Below are 26,857 nucleotides of genomic sequence, written 5' to 3'. Positions count from 1 at the left end.
TGGGAGCTTGACCACTCAGTTCTAATAATTTTCTCAGTACCCTTTTCCTGATTAATGTAATTAAGTTCCTTTCATCTCCCAATTCAGAATTATTTCTGTGATGTTGTATGTATCTTCTACAGTGAAGACAGATGCAAAACACCTAATCTATTAATTGGCATTTTCCTATTTTTTTCATCATTAAGTTCCCAGACTCTCTCACTCAAGAACCAGTCACTTTTTCTAATCTTTCCCTTTTAAATACTGCAAAAATTTTTCCCTTTAATTTTGTACTTCTCTACCCTGGGAAAATGACCTTGGCTGTTCACCTTGTTCATGCTCCTCATGATATTATAAACCTCTGAAAGGTCACCACTCAACCTGAGACATTCCATGGAAAATAGCCCCAGTTTATTCATCCTCTTCCTCCTAGCTCAGATCCTCCAACCCCAATAACATCCTTGCAAATCTTTTCTGCACCCTTTCAAATTGACCACTGAACTTTATAAAAATAATTTTATATTTCCAGATCTGATTTTTTTTTACATATTTGGACATCATTAATATTTTTGGTTGGGGTCAGGATGGGTCTTGCACCTCAAGCATCAGACCTACATAAACTTGCTGGACTTAAATTAGTATATTTTAATTTTTTCTGTTCTGCTGATAGTATTCAATGTCAAGGTTTCTGTGAAAGCTGACGTCTCATGCACTTTGGACAAGTTGCTATTTCCTTTTCAGCTCATGCTACTTCAGATCAATATCATGATTCTCAGAATGTTTGACATTGCTGTTGTTCAACTCCTGCAGTCATCTGTGAGATATGTTTTACAATTGATTGAATTATATAATGTTATTGGCTTTCATATCTCTTCCTGTTTATACTGAGTTGCTTTCCATTCCAGTTTGCTACATAAAATGCTTATGGTGGCTTTAAATCATCTTTGTAAATGTCAGGGCTTAACCAGCATCACTGATTTTACTGACTACTGCAGTAATGGTAGTTTTGGTGCATTTAAGGATATCTCAGTTGCTAATTTATCCTGCAATTAAGTACACAGAATAAAGCAAGAGAGTGATAGTGTCTCTACTGCCTCTGGGCCAGAATGTCTCAGTACACATCCTATGTGTCACAGATGTGTATGTCCTAACAGGTTGACTAAAAATTACTTCAAAAGGTTGCAGGAGTTGCATCGACATGGATTCTCTGTGGCAATGCCTCTACCGATAAAATTCCACTGGCAACCAATCAGTACTCTCTTCTCATGCAGTATAGATGTTGGTTTTCCCCTTGCATTGTTATGTTTGTGAATTGTCCTGATGAGTACAAGACAAAAAACTTTCAGCAATACTCAAATTTTGTCTTTATTCTTATCGATGACGTTCTCTGTCTGTACAACATATTGAAAATTTTAATTAACTTTGTGAGCAATGCTTGTTGGTAATTTTGTAATCCTATTCTATATTACAATTTTTAGACATTCTAATTTCTACATTATTGGTACCTTTTCAGCTTTTTTAAAGAGCTAAATTCTCATCATCTCAATTTTTCTGCAATAGTAAAGAAATTTCACTTCAATTATTTTTATCAATATTATATTATTGTTTGCAATTCAGAACAAATACAAGATGGTACAGAAAACCTGCACATTTCTGATCAATTATTTCTTGGCATAGTTGCAAGTTGTTTTTGAGTGATATGATGAATTTGAGTTGTCCCCTTTATACCTGGAATTTATGAAAATTGCTAAATTTGCTAAACTTGGTTCAAGCAATGTTTAGTGCTGGAAATGTGTTGCTGGAACAGCGCAGCAGGTCAGGCAGCATCCAAGGAGCAGGAGAATCGACGTTTCGGGCATGTGCCCTTCTTCAGGAATGCACCGATACCTACATTCCCTGCCCTCCAGCAACAGACCTCCCTTCGGATCCTCCACTCCACGCTTGCAGCCATGCGCCGCTACCTACATTCCTTGCGAAGCCTCAAGCAACGTTTACGCAACTTCAGCTTGGTCATCATTTTTTTGTGTTTTAACTTGTGTTCTGTTATTAGTATGGACTTTACCCTGTACTACATGCACTGATTACATTGAATGTTTAAATTTTGAGGTAACTTTGCTGATTTTATACAAATACTTTGATTCACAATCATGGCAGTAATAGAAGTAAAGAAAGGAAAAACTGATGGATAAGTCCTGGGGCACTGTATTTGCCCTGTCCGCACCACACCAATTTAAAAAGTTAGTTGTGAGTCCACTGATCATAAAGCTGACTTGTGCCCAAAGTGTGGTGGTTTTCTAAGGCTGAAATGGGGAGGAAGTCCCACCTTAGAGGCTACCAGTTGATCTGTTTAGCCAGTAGCACCAAGGTTCAGGCATTGGGATGGGGGGTCATGGTGGTTAAAGGTAGGATATGGCCTTGGATGTAGGGTACTTCTGATAATCAAAGGGGGTCCCTTCATTTCCCTTGCCTAGTGTCAGATTGAATAAAAGCTGCCCGACTACTCACTCAGTGTGGGCCATGCCGAGTTGTGGGTGGTTAGGGCTAAAGGACTAACAAAGCATTTGAACCGTTCATTGATCATTTAAGGCCTCAATAGGCCTAAAGGTGGGTAAGCTGTCTGAAACAGTGCATTTTATATAAGGTATGTGGAATCAAGTCAGGCAGGTAGATTGGAGATACAGATCATCTATTATTTAATCAAATGACAAAACAGACTGAAGGGACTGAATGGCTCACTTTTATTACTACAGAGGAAAATATCAGTGCTGGGTCTTGGTTATCTAATAGTTTTCACATAATACAATTTGGCCATAAATTTGGCATGCTTATGTTTTTCAAATGACCCTAATCAGGAATTTTAGTTAAGACTGATAAACTGTATTTGAACTTTAAATTATTTGATGCCACAAGATGGTTAAACTGATATTAATTTTATGTTTCATTTCCCCCTATGCATGCCAACATTTTTTGTCTCCCCATTCAAGGAGTTGGTTTCTAGTGTGAGTCCATCTGCCTCAGCAAGGGGCCATTATTCATTTGTGTCTTTTCACAGTGACCTGAAGTGTGCAATAATACATCATTATGTATTTGTCTGCCATTCAAATACACCACTACCCTGGCTGTAGCATATTTAATTCGAAATCCTTCCTTTAGCAGAATGGACACACTTACTCCACTACCATCAGTGGGAACCCAGTGGCAGGATGTTACTGCTTGGTTCTAAGAAAGAACTTCAGCAAAGCCCATACCTTTACTGGTTCCTGACCCATAAATGGTTCTACCATTCTGGCGGTGATTAGACTGATAAGCTGCTGCTGTCATACATAGTTTATACTATTGGATTAGTTATCTACAGGATAAGCTATCGTTGCTGAATTTTACTCCAGACGATGATCTATGCTGTATATTAATCTACTAGTTCATATGCTCAGGATAGAGCAGAAGTTACTTATTGGGTCCTAACAATATTTTGGCTGTAGTAATGAAAACATGCTAGCTGTCCCTCAAGTAAAAGTGTTCACAAAGCTACAATATTGACAAATTGGCACATTGCTTAGTTGTGCTGTATTCACAAGAAGCAGGACAAGTTCTGTCCATCCAGTTTCAACCCTGTCATCAGAAAATGATGGAAATTGCCATTAACAAGTAAATGCTGCTTAATAGCATTTTTATTTGTTCATGGGACATGGGCACTGCTGGCAAGGCCTGTATTTATTGCCATCCCCAATTGACCTTGAGAAGATGATGAACTGCCTTCTTCTTTAGAGTGGCACAGGACACAGGTTGGAAAATGCTGGTAAATGGACAAGTTGGGATGGGTAATTAATGCTGTATTAAAATAGGGATTTCATACTCACATCATGTGAATGAATAATCTTTAAAAAAAAAAGTAATGTTTTTCCACTTTGGACATGCCAAATTTGAATTGAGGGCACCCTCTAACTTTACCAACAAAATGCCTTTCCTCGAACTCAATTATCTCTTAATCTCCTACCTTGCCCTGTGTTCAATTGCTCCCAGACTCAGGAAAATAAAATTTTAAAGACTTCTACTCCTGATTGTCATCTGATGGCCCTTTCTGAAAGTGTAGATACGTGGATATTGAGTGGAAACAGTATGGGCTTTCCATTTTAGAAGCTTGATCTTGTTTTATCTTGCACAGATATTGAACATTTTAAAGAATATTTATTTTCGCTCTTAATTAATGCTCCAAGTTTCAGGAGCAGGACAATGAAGCAATTAACTGTGTATATCTAAACAGTATGTAGATTATTCTTCTTTCAATTTGAGTGCATTAATTGTGCATCAGTTGGTGTGGTCTTCATTTTGAATCAAAAATTTGATACTGGAGTCACTGTTTCGGTCAAAATACTGACTTGTTTATTCTTGGACTTTATTCACACGCATTCTGAAAGTAGCATCTTGTTCTGGCACATTCTTTGTTGTTATGACAACATCGATATTTAAGATTATACATTTTTTCTTTTGTTTGTTTTTGATAATGTTTCAACATAAGATTCATGCTGACTTCATGGGATAACAAAAATTCCAAATTGCCCTTAATAATTGCTGTTATCTTGGGTCAGTTTGCTTTCTGCATTGCTCTGTCCACCTGCCAGGAGTATTTATTTGATGAAGTATGCTTATGTTGCTAAAGTTGGAAACTACTTTAATATATATATTCAAAGTAATATTTTTAATATTATAAGTTAGACCAAATTAGTTTTGTAATAGAATGTGCTAACATCACATTTAAAAAAAATACACAGTGCAAAATATAATTTGAATTATCTTGTGCATATTTGACTTTGGCAGATAAGTTCCATCCCCAAAACACAGTCATTCTTGTTTTTCCTTGCCCAATCTAGTGACTACTTGAATCACTTTTTTTTTAAACCAAGGTCAAAGCAAAGGAAAAATATTATTCATTTTTGGTTGGTCACATTTTGAGAAAACATTCTGTGGAGACCGGAGCCACTAATGAGCAATTAGTTGATAAAAGCAGCTTATATTAAGTTTGGCAGATCAGAAGAGACCTGGATCTAAATTTTAATCTTTTGTTTAATTCTGTGCCCCAGTGAGGACACTATATTTGAATTCTGCACACATGGGTGACGAATGTGAAGTTCTGCCAGGATCTCCTCCTCCGGATTGTCATTCTAATAGAAAGTAGCTGGATTGTGGATTGATTAGATTAGATTACTTACAGTGTGGAAATTATTGAGTGAAGACAGAATTGGGCTTAGCTATGATGCCCCTAAGTTGAATAACCTGCAGACTCACTTTCTAAGTTTGCACCTAAGGAATGGACACTTCATCAAGGAATCAGTAGAATGAAGAAAAAAAGTTGGGCATGTAAAACTTAATGTCCATTGAATAATAAATAAAATTGGACTGTACAATTTTCTTGTGTTTACAAGATTTCCAAAAGTGCAATCTTTAATTGCTTTTTTTAAAATGTTTGTTCCAAAGAATTACTGATAAACATTGCTGCCTCAAAAAAGCAACTGTCAGCTATTACTTAAATGTTTAAATAATTTTCGGTAGCTGCTGTTGGTAATTACAAAACAGTTCTGTGTGATCCCCAAGGGATCAGTACAAGGACCACTGAGTTTCTTGTATATAAATTACATGGGCTTGAGAATAAGAAATGCAAAGTCAAAATTTGCAGATGATATGTAACTTGACAGCATAGAGATAGTGAGGAAGGTAAGAGCAGACTTCAGGAGGACCTAGGCTGCCCTATGAAATGGCAAACACATGACAGGTTCCATTTAATGCAGTTAATTGAGAAGTGATGTTTTGGGAGGTACAACTTGGAAAGATTAGACAATGTAAATGCAGGAAGGACATTCCTGATCACCAGGAAGCCGAGAAGTAGGAGTCACAGTTTAAGGATACAGGGTAGGCCATTTCGAACTGAGATGAGGAACAGTGAGCCTATGAAATTGTCTGCCACAGAAAGCAACTGAGTCCAAACCATTGAATGTTTTCGAGAAGGATTTAAATGTAGTTCTTAAGTTTAAAGAGATCAAAGTGTTTGCACATATGGAGCTAGATGTAAGAATGTCAATATCAAAGGAAGCTACTGTTTATATTGCATGAGAAAAGGTTGCTGATTCATTGGCAAGTCGATTCTAATTCAAATTGGTTTCCTCTGGAGTAAGGAAGGGAGGACGTTTTACATGTTGGAATTCATTTGTGAAATACATTGATTGGAGCTTGCTATATTTTATGCTGCAAAATATGTAACATATTAATCGGAAAAATCAATTAACTTGTATTTTATTTTTAATCCCGATAATAAAAATGTCACTTCCTTTTGCACAAAACAATACAGGTTTTTTTGATTCACAAAGTAATTCAGGAAACTAGTCACTTAGGTGTAAAACATATTACATGTGTTAGATTTTAAACCTACTGTTTGCATTGCAGCCTTTTATGTTTGTTTTTGTTTTCTGAATGCTTGCTCAAACACTATTTTTCCTTACATTGTTTTGTCTGTCTGATTCTAAAAATGGATTTTGTATGACTAGCTAAACATTTGTGTACCATAAAGTCAGAAAGTCTATGATTTACTATTACATGTTTAGTCACATATGTGTAACAAGTTGCTTCTGCTTGTAGATGCCATTAGAGAGGTGAGGAAGTACTCAATGAGCCAGGCGATTGGAAAGACTGAAAAGATGCTTCCAAATATGTATGATCATCTCAACATGAAGCTTTTTAGGGCACAAAGGAATCTGTACATATCTGGATTTTCACTGTTTCTTTGGCTGTAAGTATCAACGACAAGGAAAAGTTGTATGTTGATGTCCACAAAAAGATAACAACCATTATCAAACGTTTAGGGGAGGGTGAAGAGTGTAGGAATTCCATACTCAACACTTTGTGGCTCTTGGTTCTGTCTGAACATTTATGATTTTAGTTGGTGTCCAGTGTCTTGCAAGCATTTTTTCAAGTTTAGAAATAAAAAATTATTTTTAGCTTTTGTAATGTTAACTAAACTATAACATCTTGCTTTTCTTCTCAGAACAGTTTAATTTAGTATTGTTTAAGACTTTGTTTGATTGCTTCTTGTTTTAAAGTTTCTCACCTTTACACAAAGTGATAAAAATATTCAACTTGCTGCCACGTGGAATGGCTGTCTGGAGGTTGTCAATAGCTTCATGTAAATTTGTTTGACAAAAACAACAACCTGTCCATTAATGCTGAAATCAGCACCAGGATTGCCAACATTGCATCTCAAATTTGAAAAGTCGAGTCTGGACTATATAAAGTTCCTACATACCAGGTTTGTGTACCCTCCCTTGCAATAGGGAAATAAGGACAATTAAAGCAAGCAAAGAAACAAAAGTGAACAACTTCCATCTCCAATCAGACAAAATACTGTGCATTTCCTGACAAGGCACAATGTTGAATATTGGAGTATACCATAAAGGAATTCCCTCTAGTCAGTAATGATTCCCTTGGCTGGGCCATATGAGCCATTGGAAAATGGCCGTATTCACAAAGTCATGCTGGATGCTGAGCCTGAGACCACATCTGTGATATAAGGATATCACACATTAGAATCAATAATTATGGAGGTAACACTGGCCACTTGGAAAACCTCAAGGTAATGTAGAAGAGTCGGCTTGGTTTATGAAAAGGAAATCAAGTTTAACCAAGGTATTGAAGTTGCTTGAAGGAATAACATTCACTAAAGGTTCCTGTGCAAAGTAGGACTTCATGGCACAGGAAATACCATTTTAACTAAGGTTCATACTAGGCCCTCTGCTTTATTCAATTTATATCAATGATTTAGTTGAGAGACGCAAAGGCATGTGACACAAAATTTGCAAGTGACACAAAAGTAGGTAGGGAAGTATGTTGTGAAGAGGACACTAGGTTCTAGACAGACATAGATAGGTTGAACAAGTAGGCAAAAATCTGAGTATTATGTCAAAAAATATATTCTGGTCTCCTTGCTATCGAAAAGATATTGCAAAACGTATAAGTGTTCAGAAAAGATTTACAAGGATGTTGCCAAGGTTGGAGGATTTGAAGGAGAGGTTGAATAGGCTAGGGCTGTTTTCCCTGGAACATCGGACACTATGACAGGATGATCTTGTAGAAGTTTACAAAATCATGAGGGGCATGGATAGAATAAATAGACAAAGTCTTTTCCCTGATGTGGGGGAATCCAGAATTAGAGGGCATAGGTTTAGGGTGAGAGAGGAAAGCTATAAAAGAGACCTAAGGGGCAACTTTTTCACGCAGGGGGTGATACATGGATGGAATGAGCTGTCAGAGGAGGTGTTGGAGGCTAGTACAATTGCTATATTTAAAAGGCATCTGGGTAAATGAATAGGAAGGATTTGGAGGGATATGGGGCAGGTGCAGGCTGGTGGGACTTGATTGGGTTGGGCTAACTGGTCGGCATGGACAAGTGGACCAAAGGGCCTGTTTCTGTGCTGTACATCTCTATGACAGGAAGAATAGAAAGCAGAATATTAGATGGTGAACAGATGTAGAATTCTAAGTGTAGAGAGATCTAGGTGTTTCGTTGTTTAAGTCATTCAAAGTTTAGTATGCAGATAAAACAAGTAATTAAGAAGGATAACAATGCTATCCTTTATTACAAAAAGAATTGAACATAAAAGTAAGGATGATGTGATTCAATTATAGACCACATCTGGAGTACTGTGTACAATTCTGGTCTCCTTATTTAATGGAGAATGCAAATGCATTGGGGCTGGTTCAGTGCAAGCGGACCTAATTGATACTTGGAATGAGTGGGATGCCTTATGAGGAAAGGTTGGACAGTCAGGTCGTGTTCCACTGGAATTTAGAAAACTGAGGGGTGTTTTGATTTGTATATGATCCTAAAATGTTTACACAAAGTGTTCACTCTTGTGGGTCAGTCCAGAATTAGAGAGCACTGTTAAGACAGAGATGAGACATTCTTTTTCTCTAAGTGTTGTGGGACTTTTGAAACTTTCCACTTCAGAAAGTAGTCAAGGTGAGATCATTTGAATATTTTTAAGATAGAAGTAAATAAGTTCTTGTTCATTGAGGAAATCAAAAATTATCAAAAGAAAGTAGGAACATGAAGTGCAAACCACAAACAGATCAGGCATGATATCATTGAGTGATGGAGCAGGCTTAGGGGGCCATATTAAAACCTGAGACATCTGCTGCTCTTTGTATGTTCAAAATAGACCTCCGATTAACTGGGATCAGAATCAGTAAATGAGAAGTCCTCACCACTGACTGAAATGCCAGCCAAGAAGCAGTCAAGCAAGGCGTGAGAAAAAGCAAAGGATTAAAGAAAATGATAAGAAGGTGGAAAAGAGAGCCAAACATTAAAAAGAAAGATCAGTCAACCTCAGGCTAAGTAACTGATCTGTGCCAGTTGCTGAAGGGACAGCTATTCTCAAATTGACCTTTACAGATTCAACAATCTTCAATCAGAAGTGACATATGCCACAAGCACAATCCAAGTTTCCTGAGGCAATTAGCTGGTATCATAAAATATGTTGAGAGAAAGCTTGCATGGAGCATAAATCATGACACAGAATTGCCTATTTCTGATATGTACATTCTGTTAGTTCTGTTTTAAATCCTACCTAGTGACTGTAATATCATAAATTGCTTCTGTTGTCTGAAAACCCAAAATTTCCATAACTGCACTAAGATCAGCAGTGAGCCTCTCCCAAAAAGAAGTGCTGAAAAATCAGATATAGCTTCTCCAAATTGCTGCTTAGTATAATCTTACCTTGATTTTCAGCTCAACAATTAATGTAAACATGCAGTTGAGTAAAACCTGTAAAGAATTTATCAAACTGACTGCATCAGTCATTTGAATTTTACACTAGCTTAGTTGTCCAGGGCTTTGACATCCTCCTTAATTACTTGCATCATTTAACTTAAACCTGTAATTGTGCTAACTCACAACAAAATAAAATAAAATCATCAACATTTATTAGTATTCTGTCACTACATCTAAGTCCACTTTAGACTAGTTTTAAAAACTCTCACGGCACAAACAATAAGTTTAACATTTGGCCTCGAGTTCAGTATTATAATGAACTGTATATCTAGGTCATCCATTTTGCTTATTTCATAAGTAACAGATTTATCTAATTTTCCACTTTTTTTCCTCTGTGTGTTCATGGTTAATCATTCAGAGCATATGAAAGCTTTTATCAGTTCCAACATTCCTGCCGGTTGTAGAATGTCACAAAAACTAACGGGCAGGTCCATTATTCTACTAAGCCCTAGATTCCATGCAAAGACTAAATGTAGGAAATTCAGTACAAGCAAAAGGGAGAAAGTAGCCAAGAATATTTAAGATGGAACTTCTGTAGTATGCCAAGATGGGATGTCTGTTTTGTTTCCCTAACAATGAAGGAGACATTTTTTATAGCTTGTATACACTGAATAAGTTAAACATAAGTTTATTATAAATGCTGATGTGAAGTTTAATGATTAAAGCAAGAGGGTGCAATAGCATTAATTTTTACAATTGACGAAAACCTGTAAAGTCTGGACATTTTTCCAAATCTTTTTAACATTCAGCTGGTAATTAATGGGCACGTTTACTAACACCTATCTACCTACTGGTGTATTTTCTATTATAATATTATACCAAAAGGACTGCACTCTTTGCAGAAGGGTTTGAAAGGTGGATAACAGAGGTGTTTGGTGATTTCCATGCAATCAGAAGTAATCATTCCTATATTTATTTTAGACTGTTCCTGGTTAATCTTATTGCAGTTTGAGAGACTTTAATACCGCTTTCTGTTTAGATTTTTCTCCAATAGTCAATAAATGAAGAACATCCAGACTGTTATATTAAAAGTTACTTGTAGAAACAGCAACAGCCTATCCTAATGTTTAAACCAATATTAATGAATATTCTCAAGCAAAATAGAAAAACCTCAACTAATAAGTCAAATTTAATTTCAGTCAACATTGTGCTTCCAAACGTTTTTAAGATTTTTAATACTGTGCTTACATTCCAATTTGGCTCACGTGGTAGCTATTATAATAGCAGACCTCTCTTTTGTGTATGACAACCAACTATTATACTAGAACTTCAATTTTATTATGTCAAATTTATCTTTCTTAGGTGTTTAGATGCAACAATTTTACACACAGCTCAAACGCAGGGTCCTTTTGAGACAGTTTTGATTTTGCTTATAGGAATTTTGGTAAATCCTAACACAGCTGTTTGTGGCTAAATGAACTGCATAATCCATTTTACTTGTTATTCCTTTGCTGTTTCAATGAACCTGGGAAAGTTTAACTTGTTCTTTTGTGCTGCACCAAATTTTGGTCCAGCATGCAGCCACCTTTCTGTAAGGCAGCAATGTGAAGTAATTTATGTGGTCTTTTTAGAGCACTGTTGTCTTAGTTTAATAACTCATAATTGCAATGCTTAAATGATTCATTGTTTCAGGTGAGCAAAAGTCTGCCCCAGCTCACCCCTTTGCAATAATTGACATGTCTCATAAAATGCTTATTCTAATTTGTTCTAATTAGAAACCTAATTAATTACTGTAAGGAAATTATTGCTACCCATTTGAAGTAAAATACTTTTTTTCCTGCATGTAGATCTTCTCATTAAAAACATATAAAAGAAAAGGGAGGGAGAAAAGTAAAATATATATGTGCTTACAGAATATGACATGCCCTACTCCACTAATAACACATCTGACAACTCACTGATCCATTGGGCTCCCTGGATCCTAGTTTGAAAAACCTGTGATGCAAGTAATGATATCTCCTAAAGTTTTCATAATTGGCAAACTGTGGAGGTTAAAATACTGAGAAAGAATGTCTGTCATCTGTCCTCTTCAATAAATCAACTGTTGGATTCTCTCCTCTCCCCACCCCAGTTACTTAGCATTCAGTGCAAAAATGGATGTTCCTTTATGTGTTTTTATTACACTTGCCCCAACTCAATTGCTGCCTTTGGAAAAGGGAGTCTTATTTCAGAATAAAGTTAATGAGGTTCCTGGAACTTATATAACTCAATAGGAATTTGATGAACTTCTAACAATTCTCACAATCTCTTAATTTTGTTAACATTGGGAAATAGTGTAGATGAAATCCGAATTGTCTCTCACAATGTATACATAGCACTAAATATGTAAGGAATTAAGCCAAATTATTTTGAACTATTTTCCACTAACAGTTGTAGACCATTAACAAAATAGCCTACTAGATCTGGAGTGCATTTCTTCCTTTCATGTTGGGCCTCAAATTTCAGGCAAGTATAAAGACTTTGGATCCAACACACCAATATATATTTGTTTATGGGAAGCTTAGGAATTGCACATACTGTAGATAAGTTAATGACTTGTATAAGTTAAAATCTGCTGTAAGAAGGCTGATGGTTCAGTGATAGCACTGTACTCTGAACCAGATGTGTAAGTTCAGCCCTTCTCCAGACATCAGAATGTATAACTACGTCGGCACCATTTCAGAAATGTCCAGACACCATTTTAGTTAAGGCAAGATGCCATTCGAAAATCTACAGAAGGCACATTCCATCTTATATCAGTTTGGAACAAAATGTTATTATAAATAAGCAAAAAGGTTTGGGAGTTCTTGATTGCTACCTCCAAAATATTTTGTTGTTATATCTATTGAATTAAATATTAGGAAGATTGAAAACCATTGTTTTCCAAATTCTGAGCTATCTCACTCCCCAGAGATAATCTATGATTAAGCCAGCCTGCATTCAACCTTTGTGTGACTTTTGATTCTGAGCAATGGTCTAAGTTGCACACGGTGCTTCTAAGGTTCCACAATCGACATGGCAGCAGTTCTGGAAGATGCTGCTTTGCAAGGACCTCAGGAGCCTGTGCAGCCACAAGGAAAATTAGAGGGAATGGTAATCCTGAGATAAACTTTTAACCTAATTTGTACCATCTCTAAGATTATGATTTCTACCTCTGTAACATCACTCAAATTTTCAAAGTTCAGCTGATCCTGAAATCACCACTGCCTTTGTTAGTTTGAAACTTGACTATTTCAGTACACATCTGATGTCCACTCTCTATCCTCCATAAACTTGAGATCATCAAGAATTCAGCTGCTCGTGTTTTAACCTGCAGTACTTTTAGAATCTAACACTGCCTACTCTTTTTAAACATAAAAATATTTTTGTCACCAATTCTCTTCCCCAAACTTACAACAATCAGTTGGGTCTGTACATAGAACTTTCTCCTAATTTTTTGAGTTAAAGAATACACTGTAGCCTGGATACACTTGATTTCTCTTAGCCAGCACATAGTTTTTCCATTGGTGCTTCTTTCAGTTGCCAGATCCTACTCTCTGTGCTTCCTAAGGCTCTTGCCTTAAAACAACAGTTCTTGCATTGAACTGTGAAAGCTTTCCACAGTATGAATATTATAGCATTTTCTTACAATGACCTACTTTATTTTGTTTCATAGTGTCCTTAGACGTATGATCACTCTTATCTCAGAATTGGCAATTGCAATGGGAGAAAGTCAGGCACTTCAAGTTCAAACTGATAATACCAATAATGCTGCCAAGAGGTACATGGAGGAAAATGAAGAATTGAAAAAGGTAATGTTTTCAGATCTGTTGAAATGTCTTTATTTTATTATGACCCATTACTTATTTGGTGCACTTGAAAACCATTCAGAATGCAATTTGTACATGGTATTTTTAGACACTTAAAAACGTTGGAGTTGAGAACTGCAACACACAGCCTAGCAATAATTGAACCAGTTTTGCAAGTTCTTAGTTTGGAATGTTGAATGCCTGAATTAACATCTAGCATTTGGCCTATTGAGAAAGGGGAAGTACCCCACAAAGAAATCAACCTGTACCTTTGATAGTAGCTCTCAACAAATATTACTGATGCATTCTGGTCTTTGCAACTAAATGAAAAAGAACGACATTAGAAGAATTTGTAAAAATGATAATTTACATTTAAAAAAACAAATAACTTTGCACATTGGCAAGCTTTGAATGCATGCATTTTCCTATACAGAAGAATTGAGTTCAAAACTCTCAGGTATTCTGTACGAATTATCAATCTGTGAAGTTAGCTTGGATATTTGTGACACAAGATAATTGCATGAAAACAATCGTCTTTTCGTTGCCCCTACTTATTCTATCCTGAACTTCTCCTCACCTCTCACACGTACGTGTGGTGGACTGGGTTATGCTTTGATGTTAAGGTGCACTGATTCATTTCATAATGAGAAGTCCCCTTGCAACACCAGGTGAGCTTCAGAAATATATAATTAGACAGAATCCCTTTTAATTTAAAAGTTAAACATTGCAAGCTTTCAGGCATGCCCTTGTAGAAGTATACCAGATAAACTTTAAAGTCTCGGCCACCATCACTATCCCAGGTCATACTGCAGGAGTTCCTGAGTGGTGTCCTTGATCCAAACATGTTCAGCTCCTTCTTCAATGCCCTTGGTCCATGATAAGGCCAGAGTTGTGGACCATAATTTATGATTTCACACACTTTATGATCCACAGATGCAGAAACAGCTCATTTCTACATGCAGCAAGATCTGGACAACATCCAAACTTGTACTGATTGCTGACAAGTAATTTGCATGCCAGGCAATAACATCCCCAACAAGAGAAATTCTTACCATTTCCCCATGAAATTCAATGGCATTATTATCACTGAATCATCCACTATCAGTATTCTGGGGGTTACAGTTGACCAGAAACTAAACTCGAACAGCTGTAGAGGAGGTTGAAGGTCAGGAATTCTGTGGCAAGTAACTTGCTTCCTGTCTCCTTAGTGCCTATCCACCAAAGGTACAAGTTAGGAAATGATGAAATATTTTCTATTTACCTGAATACAGCTCCAACAATTAATATCTCTGACACCATCCAAGACAAAATAGCTTTCTTGACTAGCACCCTATTTACCGTCTTCAACGTTCACTCCCCTCATGTACAGTGTGAACCATCTGCAAGTTGCACAGCAGCAAGTCACTGAGGCTGCTTCAACGGCACCTTTTAAACCCCTGACCACTACCATATAGAATGAAGAAGACAGAGGGTGCATAGAGAACACCACCATCTTCAAGTTCTCCTCCAAGCCACACACCACCCCCACAAGGTGGTTCTTTGCTGTCACTGGGTTAAAATCCTGGAATTCCCTTCCTAACAACACTCTTTGCCTGTAGCTGCAAGGACTGCTGTGGATTAGCAGTCATAAAAATAGCTTCACTAATTGCTGGGGAAAGTTTTCTGCCACCAAAGTCCTACTTGAGCCTGCTGACCAGATCATTTTTTCATTTCATCACAGAATCCCTACAGTGTAGAAACAGGCCCTTCGGCCCAGCAAGTCCACACTGATCCTCCAAACAATATCCCACCCAGACCTATTCCCCTACATTTACCCCTGACTAATGCATCTTACCTACACATCCCTGAACACTGTGGCCAATTTAGCATGATCAATTCACCTGACCTGCACATCTTTGGATTGTTGGAGGAAACCAGAGCGCCCAGAGGAAACCCACACAGACACTGGGAGAATGTGCAAACTCCACACAGACAGTCACCCAGGTCCCTGGCGGTGTGAGGCATCAGTGCTAACCACTGAGCCACCGTGTCGGCTCAGTTATTTCATATATTTTATATATTTAAAATTTGAATTAAGTTTGTGTGCTATTTAAAATTTTCATTGCAATTCAACTTATTTCAAATTAAGATTTAAAATTTTCATTGCAATTCAACTTATTTCAAATTAACTTTGCTTACTTCCATATGCAAAGTTCCATGAATCCAAATAGTATTATGCAAAGAGTATCCTTTGAAATAATGTACTAAAGCTTTGTTGCTCAACATATACTGCTACTCTCAAATCCAAATTTTTACCCTATACACCAAATTAATGTTATTACCATGATCAGTCTCTGAGAGTTTTTTAAAAATGTGGTTATTCAGAAGTATAAGGCTTGCTAATTGTTAGAAGAAGAATCACAAGGCTATAGAATAAATGAAAGAATAATTTAAGAGTCAAAATATGATACAGAATTTGAAGATCCATCTCCACCTAACTGAAAAACGAGAGAATCACTGCTCAGTAATGAAGGGAGTTATAGAGTCATAGAGATGTACACCACGGAAACAGACCCTTTGCAGCTAAACAAACTCACTTCAATTTATTCAAATTTCTGCTGAACTAGTTCAAGAAAATTAGACCAGCCATCTAGTTCAGAAATAAAGTAATTCATTGTGAAATGTTGATCTGACACTGTTTTTGCACCAGAGATCATGAACCTGGCCAGAAATCTGAGGGACTTTGGAAACATTTATGTGAATTAAAATGGGCAGCGTCTCCATGTCCCTGGATGTACAATCAACTTTGGGGCTTGGTTTACTGTCTCCCATTTAAAATTTCCATTGTGAAGTTGGGTGGATATTCGGAAAGGTTTGCAATATTCAACTCTTACATTCCAAGCAGATTTGCCTGATCTGAATCTCCCAAAAGGACTCAAAACATTTAAGTGGCCCATTTTCAAAAGGGTGCAGTTGTTTTTATTTACCAGCATATCGTGCAATTTTACCCCACTTCCTCATTTAGAACATGTGTTGTGACATACACCATCTTTTTCTTGCTTAGCCTTACAACTTGGTTTATTCTCCCCTATGGCTTTTACAATATCCATATATCAAAAATGGTTCCAAATCTACTACTCTGAAATGGATTGAAGGATAGTTCCCAATACAGCATTAAATTGTCATCAACAATCACCTGCAAACGAATATGTAAGAAATTTTGTGTCATTGGTCATGAGTCCTGTGCATCCTTCTATGGCTGAGAGTCACATCTCCAATCACACATTTTACAGGTGTTTCACGGAGGTGAAAGTGGACTTGTTCCTTGGGTTCCTTCTCCATGCTAGTACTTGCCATTGAGTGTTCTCAAAGAATTGTGTACCTTGATACAGGAATATCCTGATGTTAGTATGCCTATCCTCCCAATTCACGTGGAGAATCCATTTCAAACAGCATTACTGGTACTTCAGGGGTCTTGAGGTGGTATCTACATGTAGTCAATATTTCAAGTCATATAGAAGAGACAAAGATGATTGCTTTATACACAAGAATCTTGGTATCAGCAAAGATGTCATGGGCATTCAACACTTTCATCTTCAGATGTCCAATAGTGATGCTCGGAGATCAGATGTGATGTTGAATCTCTGCATCAATATCAGCCCTTGAGAGGTAGCTTCCCAGGTAGTGGAAATATTCCATGTCTGGGAGAATTTCTCCATTGATCTTAATGGAGGCATGGTGGAACTTGATCTGGAATATTGGTGAAGCATTTGAGTAGTCTTGAGGTTGAAGCTAAGACCAGTCTTTCAGTATGCTTCCGCGAAGGTATTATACAAGGCCTGAGGATTCTCTGCCAAGAGACCAGAGATGCCATTGTCATCTGCACCCTGGTTGCACAAGTGAAGTTTGTGCCATTTTCTTTCTGGATTTCAACCAACTGAGTTTGAAAAATTTTCCTTTTGTCCTATAGACAGTATCCACACCACTGGGAAGCTTCATCTTGACAAGATGAAGAATGGTTGCTATGAAGATGGATAAAAAGGTGGGGGAAGGATGACACATCCTGCTTGACCTCAAAGGATTCTGTTCTATTACCACCGCTGAAGGCCATCACCGACTTCTTGTCATGGAGGTGAAAGAGGATGTTAACAAATTTCACTCATCAGCCAGTTTTTGACAGGATCTTCCACAGCACTTGGCACTGACTTGAGTCAGAAGCCTTGGTCAGACTGATGGAAGGCATGTAGAATGGTTGGTGTTCCTGGCATTTCTGTTGAATTGCCTATCAGTGAAAATAATGCTTTTTGTTCCACAGCTAGGTCAGAAATCACACTGGCTTGCAGGAAGGATTTCCTCAGAGAGTGGGAGAAGGTGCCCAGAGAAGTTTTGGGCGATGATCTTCCTGGCAATAGAAAGTATGGAGATTTCTTGGCAGTTCCAACAATCCACTTTATCTCTTTTCTTGAAGACGGTGGTGATGGCAGCACTCCTGATATCAGCAGGGATTTCTTCTTTGTCCCAGGTTTCCAGGAACAGCTAATGGAGATGACGAGTAAGCTTTGTCCAGGTTTGAAAATCTTTGCTGGAATCCCATCTACTTCTCCAGCTTTTCCATTCTTGTGTTTTATGGTGGCTTCATCTTTTATTGTGTGACTTTACAGTATGTGGGATTCCAAGATCATTTTGATGGGCAATTGGGGACTTTCCTTAAACCCGTCTTTAATGATTGATTGCTGGTTACACCTTCTCCTGGAGAGGAAAACCGAGGAACCACCAAGGATGAACCCAGGATACATTAAATTGGATTCATTATGAAGAATTAACTCATCAAACAACTCTTGGAGCTCATATTGTCATCAATAATTGTCTCATAACTCTCCATGTACAACTTGCCAAGAACCAGGAGCAGTTGTGAGTGCCTCTGCTCCAATTCCTGATGCCATAGATGTGTCCAACGAAGGCTTCAACTTCGCCTTAGATACCATACTTACCAAAATGCCGAAAGAAGATAAAATTATTGTTGGGGGGCTTCAAACCCAAGGTTAGAAAAGATGTCCAATTCTGGGAAGGAACCACAGGAAAGAGTCTGGAATTGCACCTCTTAACGGGATTCTCTTGCCTTCTCTTGTCTTTGGTTCCGAATCCTATCAGATCGAATGGATCGGTTAGAGCGACAGTTAGAAGCGATGAGGAATTTACAAGAGGTAAGGTGTGTGATGGATAGCAGTTATAGGAAGGGAGAAAAGCTGCAGATACAGTTAGGTAGATGGGTTAACGCCAGGAAAGGTAGGAGGGGTAGGCAGGTAGTACAGGGGTCTTCTGTAGCTGTGCCCATTTCAAACAAGTTTGCTATCTTGAAAACATAGGGGATGATGGACTCTCAGGAATGTACCACAGACAGCCAAATTTCTGTATTGAGACAGGCTCTAATGTAATGAGGCGTATGTCGGGTTCCAAGCGATTAATTGTGATAGGGAGCTATGCGAAATTGAGGACTGCTGATGCTAGAGATTAGAGTCAAGAGTATGGTGCTGGAAAAGCACAGCAGGTCAGGCAGCAAACGAGGAGCAGGAGAGGTCTTTCATCAGGAAGGGCTTTTGCCTGAAACGTCGACTCTCCGGCTCCTCGGATGCTGCCTGACCTGCAGTGCTTTTCCAACTTCATACTCTTGAGTGTGATAGGGGACTGTCTAGTCAGAGGCACAGACAAACATTTCTGTGGCCAGCAGTGAAAAATCAGAATGGTGTGTTGTCTCCCTGGTGCCAGGATCAAGGATGTTTCAGAGAGGGTGCAGAATGTTCTCACAAAGGAGAGGGACCAGCAGAAGGTAATTGTGCACATTGGAACCAACAACATAGGAAGGGAAAAGGATGAGATTCTGAAGGGAGAATATAGAAAGTTCGGCAGGAATGTAAAAAGGTCTTCATGGGTAATAGTACTTGGATTACTCCCAGTGCTACGAGCTAGTGAGGGTAGGAATAGGAGGATAGAGCAGATGAATGTGCGGCTGAAGAGCTGGTGCATAGGAGAAAGGTTCACATGTTTGGATCATGGGAATCTCTTCTGGGGTAGAAGTGATTTGTATAAGAAGGATAGATTGCACCTGAATTGGAAGTGGACTGATATGCCGGCAGGGAGATTTGCTAAAGCTGCTCAGGAGGATTTAAACTAGTAAGGTTGGGTGGGACCCAGCGAAATAGTGAGGAAAGAGATCAATCTGAGACTGGTAGAGTTGGGAAAGGGAGCAAGTCAAACAGTCAGGGCAGGAAGGAACAAAGCAGAGAACAAGGTAGGATTGATAAATTAAACTGCATTTATTTCAATGCAGGGAAGGCAGATGATCTCAGCGCATGGTTAGGAACGTGGGACTTGGGATACCATAGCAAATACAGAAATGTGCCTCAGGGATGGACAGGACTAGCAGTTTAATGTTCCATACAAATGTTACAGGAAGGCTAGAATGGGGAGCGGCGTTTTTGATATGGAATAGCATTACTGCTGTACTTAGGGAGGAAATCCCTGGGAATACATCCAGGGAGGTTATTTGGGTGGAACTGAGAAATAAGAAAGGGATGATCACCTTATTGGGATTGAATTATAGACCTCCTAATATTCAGCGGGAAATTGAGAAGCACATTTGTAAGGAGATCTCAGTAAGAATAATAGGGTGATTATGGTAGGGGATTTTGACTTTCCAAACATAGACTGGGACTGCCATAGTGTTAAGGGTTGAGATGGAGAGGAATTTGTTAAGTGTATACATGAAAAATTTCTGATTCATAATGTAGATATTCCTACTAGAGAAGGTGCAAAACTTGACGTACTCTTGGGAAATAAGGCAGGGCAGGTGACTGAGGTGTCAGTGGGGGAGCACTTTGGGGCCAGCGACCATAATTCTATTATTTTTAAAATAGTGATGGAAAAGGATAGACCGGATCTAAAAGCTGAGGTTCTAAATTAGAGGAAGGCTAATTTTGACTATAAGGCAAGAACTTTCAAAAGCTGACTGGGGCCAGATGTTCACAGGTAAACAGACGGCTGGAAAATGGACTGCAGATCTAGATCTGCCTGCAGCATCCCATACATTGTCTGCAAATCAGTGAATATATGCAGGACTGTTGGAGAGGTACCACAGTTGAAAACCTAGTGGCATCCTTACTCAAGGCATGCAATGTCCAGCAAATATGGGTAATTCTGGATTCCAGGGGCACTGAGTCTAAATTCTAGTATCCATGCTCAAATCTGACACTGTCACAGACTTAGGAGCAAATGTGGCTTTTTTGGTTCAGTTACACCAGTTGAGGTATTTATATACTAACCCATTACAAGCGTTTGTACTTGCATTCCAAAATAATCAGCTATTAGATTTTGACATGCTACAGCGTAAGAATCCTACTCATTGACTGCTGTTCAGCCTTCAACACTATTATCCCCTCGAGACTGACTCCTAAACTTAGTGATCTCGGATTAAGCCCCACTCTCTGCAAGTGAATCCTCAGTTTCCTGACCCACAGGCCACAATCAGTGAAGATTGGGGACAATATTTCATCCTCACTAACACTCAACACTGGAGCCCCCCCAGGGCTACGTACTTAGCCCCGTAACTGTACTTGCTGTATACCCATGACTGCGTCGCCAAATACCAGACTAATGCCATTTACAAGTTCGCTGATGATACCACCATTGTCAGTTGAATCTCAGATGGCGACAAAACAGACTATAAATGGGAGGTGGAAGATCTGGAAAAATGGTGCACTGAGAACAACCTAGCTCTCAATGCTAGCAAAACCAAAGAACTCATTATTGACTTTCGGCGGGATGTTACTCATGCCCCCTACACAATAACAGCACAGAGGTGGAATGAGTGGAGAGTGTCAAGCTCCTGGGAATGGTCATCAACAACAAGCTTTCTTGGATTCTTCATGTTCACGCACTGGTTACAAAGGCCCAACAACGTCTCCTCTTCCTCAGGCAGCTGAGAAATTTGGCATGACGGCGAATACCCTTGCCAACTTTTATAGGTGCACCATCGAGAGCATGCTGTCTGGATGTATCACTCCCTGGTATGGCAACTGTACCATTCAACATCGGAGATGGTTACTGAGAGTGGTGAACTTGACCCGGACAATCACAAAGGCCAACCTCCCATCTATAGAATCCATCTACCAGCCCCGCTGTTAAGGAAAGGCTGCCAACATTATCAAAGATCCATCCCACTCTCGCAATGCTTTTCTACAACCACTACCATCAGGGAGAAGGTACAGAAGCCTGAACACATGCACCAGCCGGTTTTGAAACAGTTTCTACCCTACTATTGTTAGAGTACTGAATGGGCTGACAAATTCTTACCATTCTCCTGTACCTGTGCTTTTGTTTTGCAGCTGTTTACCTATTATTCACTTATCTATGCTACTTGGTGATTTGCCTGTATTGCTCGCAAGACAAAGCTTTTCACTGTGCCTCAGTACATGTGACAATAAATTCAAAATCAGATTCACATTCCTGAGTTGTCCTAACCTTGCAGATGGTTCCAGCTGCCAGGTTTCTCCAGAGGCCTAGATCAAAAGGCAAAAAAGAAACCATAACACTACTAGATAAATAATTATTTTCTTGCATGATAAATAAGGAATATAATGCAAATGGTTTTTCACTACAACCCACATCTCACTTAAGATTTTACACTTGATCTGCTTTTATCAATAGGCTTTAACTAGAGGTAAAGATGATGGAACTAAGAAATTGGAAGAGGAAAATAATCAGCTGATTAACAACATCAAGGAATTAAAGGCTGAATTAAAGAAAACCACAGAAGGTAAGACTATTCTGTTTTGAGACTTTTATATCAATTTTCTATTCACTTATGTAACTTTCATTTACAGTGCCTTTAACATGGTCAAGTATCACAGGAGTGTAATCAAGCAAAAATTGACATCAAGCATGTAAGGAGCTATTAGAACAGCTGAACAAAAGCTTAGTCATGGTAGGTTTTAAGCAACAGTGTAGAATTGTTGAGAAATTGAGAGGTATTGGGAGGGAACTCTAAAATTTAAAATCTTGACTGCCAATGCTGAATTTCAAAGTGTCCACCCAAGAGGCCATTATCAGGAATACACAGAAATAAAAGGCTTACAAAGCTGGGAGGATCAAGGTCAGGATTTGAAAGCAACAAGGAGAATTTTAAAATCAAGGCAGTGCTAAATTTGGGGTCAGCCAGCACAAGGATGATGGGTAAGTGGGACTTAGTGAAAGTTCGGTTATGAATAATTGAGTTTTGGATTACCTTAAATTTATGAAGTATACATAGAAGGCCAATCAAGAGGGTATTGAAATAATCAACAAACAATGACACAGTGAAGGTTTCAGGTGAGCTAAGGCATCAGTAGTATCAGATAATAGAAATAAGTGATCTTACTAATGGCACAATTATTGTTCAATGCTCAACTGATTTTCAAATATTACAGAGATTACGATTGGTCTGATTTATATATGTTGGACTATAACCTGGTGTTGTGTGATTTTTAAACTTTGTCCACCTCAGTCCAATAACCAGCACCTCTACATCATTAGATATTATGTTTGAGCTTTGCAAGCATAGACTAGTTAAGGACAGTGGTACTTTGCCTATTGTGATTAGCTGTGTGGATCCACAGTTCGACAAGACCCACCAGTCATTGGTAAGTGTGGTCAACTTACTTGGTATCTCACCAGCACAAAATTCATTTACCACATGTGATACACAGAAAGTCTTTTTGGCTTAACGACAGCTTCTTGCTAGTAGAGAAAAAGCACTTGTACTACTGCAGAGTAGGGGTAATTCCAGGAAGACTGGGATTCTTTTCAGTGTGAAGTATTTGGTACACTTGTAAGTTTGGTTGACTCAGTGAGCAGTGACCTGATCAGATGTAGTTTGTGCAGCTATTAGTCTGTATTGTTACTCCTGCCTCTAATATAAATCAGTTTAACAATTTGTATTGGGTGGTATCAGCTGAAGTGTTGATCAGTCTACCTTTCAGAAAATTGTGTTATCCAATTCACATAATAAATGGAATCTTATAATAACTCCTTCCGTTGGTTACACGCTTGTACATCTAGAAATTGGATAGTGAGAGCATATTCCTGTTTGTGAGGAATGCCACATGAGACTGCTGATTCTAATGAAAAGGAATAACTAAGACACGATATTAGAATTTGTAGGATTATAATTAAAATATGTAATTACCATTTTGCTTAAAGAGATTCACTTAACCTAAGGGTCTTTCTAGAAACTGGGTTTTTCTTTTATCAATCCAGCTGCTCTAGTGGCACTGAAACCAATTATAGTATCCTATTGCTATTGCAGGCTGAATCCAGTAAATTCAGCAAAGTCTGAAGACCAAATCTGCAACCTTTCTGGCTGATATTACTCAGCTTGAATAAGCTCACTGAACCATAAAAGGAACCCTTGAAACAAGTATTTTGTCACACTTTCACAAGCTTTAATGGCTGGCCAAATGTCTGGCTGCCAATTCCTTGAAAATTGAAGTAGACATGTTATTCTAACTTTTACTATACATTGGCCAGTAGTTGTAGAGGAAAGTTAAAATTTTGAACTGAACTGTCTGAGCAAAGTTTCAAATCTTGGTCTTTATTAGAATAGGAATGGTATAGATGAAATATGCAATTATAATAGATAAATAAAATTGCAAAATATAATAGTTAATGCTAATTGTGTGGAATAGAAGAACTGGTTTATATTTTTAAAAGATTTAGGGAAAGCTTTGCATTGATCACAGGCATCTATTTAGGGATCAACAATTCAAGTAACAAGTAGTTCCTACCTGTTTGGAGATGTAAGGAAAAGTTGTGAGCTACGTAAGATCTTGTTTGTGTTGCAGAGATAACATTTTATCCTTCAGAAGGTCAAGTATTATCAGTTACTATGATCTTGTTAATAACCAGTCCATGGTTAACATATTCAGGTTTACAATTTTTGCCCTCAGTAATTTCAGTGTTGAATGATAGAGCTTTGTTGAAAGGTGTTCTATATTGTTGAATTAGGAAGCATTTAAGGGTTATTCATATAGAATAAAAGACTTAATTGACAAAAGGTGACCAGAAAATTTGCATAATCGGCAATGTCTTTACAACACCAATTCAAGTATGAAAATATGCCAGAATTTCAAAAAGATTTTGATGTCCAAAAATTGGACAGCTTTCAATCGTCTGTATAGCTTTGACAAATGTAATTTCTGTCCCTGCTACATGCTGAATTTCCTAATCTAGTAATTTGCCTCCATTTTTGCTGTTGATATTTTCCTATATGAGAGTAGCAAAAAAAAGGAGAATTTTCTTAAGTTTTCCTTGCATAAGAACAGAGGACATAGCAGCATTAGGCCATTCAGCCCTTCAAGCCTACTCTATGCCATTCATTAAGATCATGGCTGATCTGATTGCAGTCTCAACCCAACTTTCCTGTCTGTCTGCCTGCCTCTTCTCCCCCCACATAGTCTTTGATTCCCTTGGCTATTAAAAGTCTAACAGTGCCTTGAAAAATTCAATGACACAGTTTCCCATGCTTTCTGGAAAGGAGAATTCCAGTGTGTGAGAAAGTATTTCTCATTTTAAAAATAAATCTGTTATGGACTGTGGATTTTACTGGCTGGACCAACATTTATGGTCCATCTCTGATTCCCCTTGATGATGGTGAACTGCTGTTTTGAATTGTTGCAGGCAATGTTGTATAGATATACTCACATTGCCTTCTCAGGGAATTACTAATTCTATTTATTTGCAGTTTTAGGTACCTTTCTGTTATGTGTCTTATATTTAACTTTTTAACTGTTTAACTTTTAACTTTATTTCTTTAATTTTCTACTTTATACTAAGAAGGACTGTAATACTTAACTTTGAACATTGTTTCTTTATTTTTCTACCCAAAATATCACCCAGAATGGTGACATTGTACACGTTCACTGTTCTTGGGAAAACATGACAAGAAAACATAACTCTAATTCTATTTGTAAAGTAATATATGCTAAATTGTGGTGAAACTCTTAATTGTAAATCCTAGTTTTTGTCACATTTTTCTCCTATTTACATGCATGTAAAATCTACTTGAGGGGTGAATATATCACAATCATGTGGCACATTTGAATAATCATATGTGTTGGCTCTTTTGAAAGAGTTCTCCAGTTGATTCTACTTTCCCACTTTTTACCTGTAGTCCTGCAAATTTTCCTTTTCAATTGAATATTCAATTCCTATTTTAAAGTTATTTACTTCCATCATTTTTCTAGGTAATACATTTCACGACATCATAATTCATTGGAATTAAAAATACTGAACTCCCTTTTCTTGTAATTACCTTAAAATTGGTATTGTTTATTTATGTTATAAAGTAATGCAATTTATCTTTATTTACTGTCTAAAACCTTACAAAATTCTGATCACCTCTTGATTCTCCCTTTAACTTTCTCTGATTGAAAGTCCCAGCTACCTAAACTGTCTGTAATTGAAGTCTGTCATCCCTGTCACTATTTGAATAAATCTCATTGACATCCTCTTAAAGACCTTCCTTACGATTCTTCTTAAATTGTGGTGTTTAGAACTGGTTACAATACTCCAAATCACCCCTAATCAGTGAAACATAAGGGCTTAGCATAAATTTGTACTTTTATACTTTATGTCTCCACTTCTAAAGTACAGGATCATTGTATGATTTTGTTTTCAACAACCTTATCGATTTCTCAAATCCTATGGTGACAAATGTAGCTTTTCAGTTTCTTTTCTGTAAGAAGAAGCAATGATATCAGGGAAAATCATAGTGGGCCACAAAGAAATGGCAGAGAATTTAACACATACTTTGGTTCTCTCCTCACAAAAGACAGCACAAATAACCTCCCAGAAATGTTAGGGAACCAAAGGTCCACAGAAAGAGCAAAATTGAAGAAAATCAGTATTTGTAAGAAAATGGTGCTACAATATTAATAGGATTAAAGGCAAATCATCAGGGCCTGATCATCTACATCCAGGAATAATAAAGGTAGTGATTCTGGAAATATTGGATGCATTGGTAATTATATTCCAAAATTCAGGAGATTCTGAAGCAGTTTCTACAGATTGAAGGATTGCAGATGTAACCCCACCATTTTAAAAAAAAGGAGAGGATCAACAACAGACCTAAAAACCAGTTAGCCTAACATCAATAGTAAGTAAAATGCAAAAGTCCACTATAAAAAACATGATAAGAGTGTTACTTGGACTCCTTGATGCCACACTCGGTCAAATGAGGCCATGATGTCAAGGGCAGCCATTCTCACCTCATCTCTGGAATTCAGCT

The 26,857-nt window shown here is 37.8% G+C and overlaps 1 protein-coding gene across 1 annotated transcript in view; it reads left to right on the top strand.

Moving 5' to 3' along the window:
* The window catches only part of bcap29 (B cell receptor associated protein 29), a 53,508-nt gene that overhangs the window by 16,595 nt on the left and 10,056 nt on the right, over positions 1–26,857 (top strand). The window contains exons 4-6 of the mRNA XM_087999549.1: positions 6,607–6,757; positions 13,428–13,563; positions 22,243–22,351. Coding sequence (XP_087855675.1) covers positions 6,607–6,757; positions 13,428–13,563; positions 22,243–22,351 — 396 coding nt within the window. The remainder of the gene's footprint in view (positions 1–6,606; positions 6,758–13,427; positions 13,564–22,242; positions 22,352–26,857) is intronic.

The sequence above is a fragment of the Chiloscyllium plagiosum genome, unplaced genomic scaffold (assembly GCF_037043375.1).
Source record: "Chiloscyllium plagiosum isolate Xiang-an unplaced genomic scaffold, Cpla_swu_hap1 HiC_scaffold_23, whole genome shotgun sequence".
Taxonomy (NCBI): Eukaryota; Metazoa; Chordata; class Chondrichthyes; order Orectolobiformes; family Hemiscylliidae; genus Chiloscyllium; species Chiloscyllium plagiosum.
Note: the sequence above shows the minus strand (reverse complement) of the source record. Positions and strands in the feature narration are given on the sequence as shown.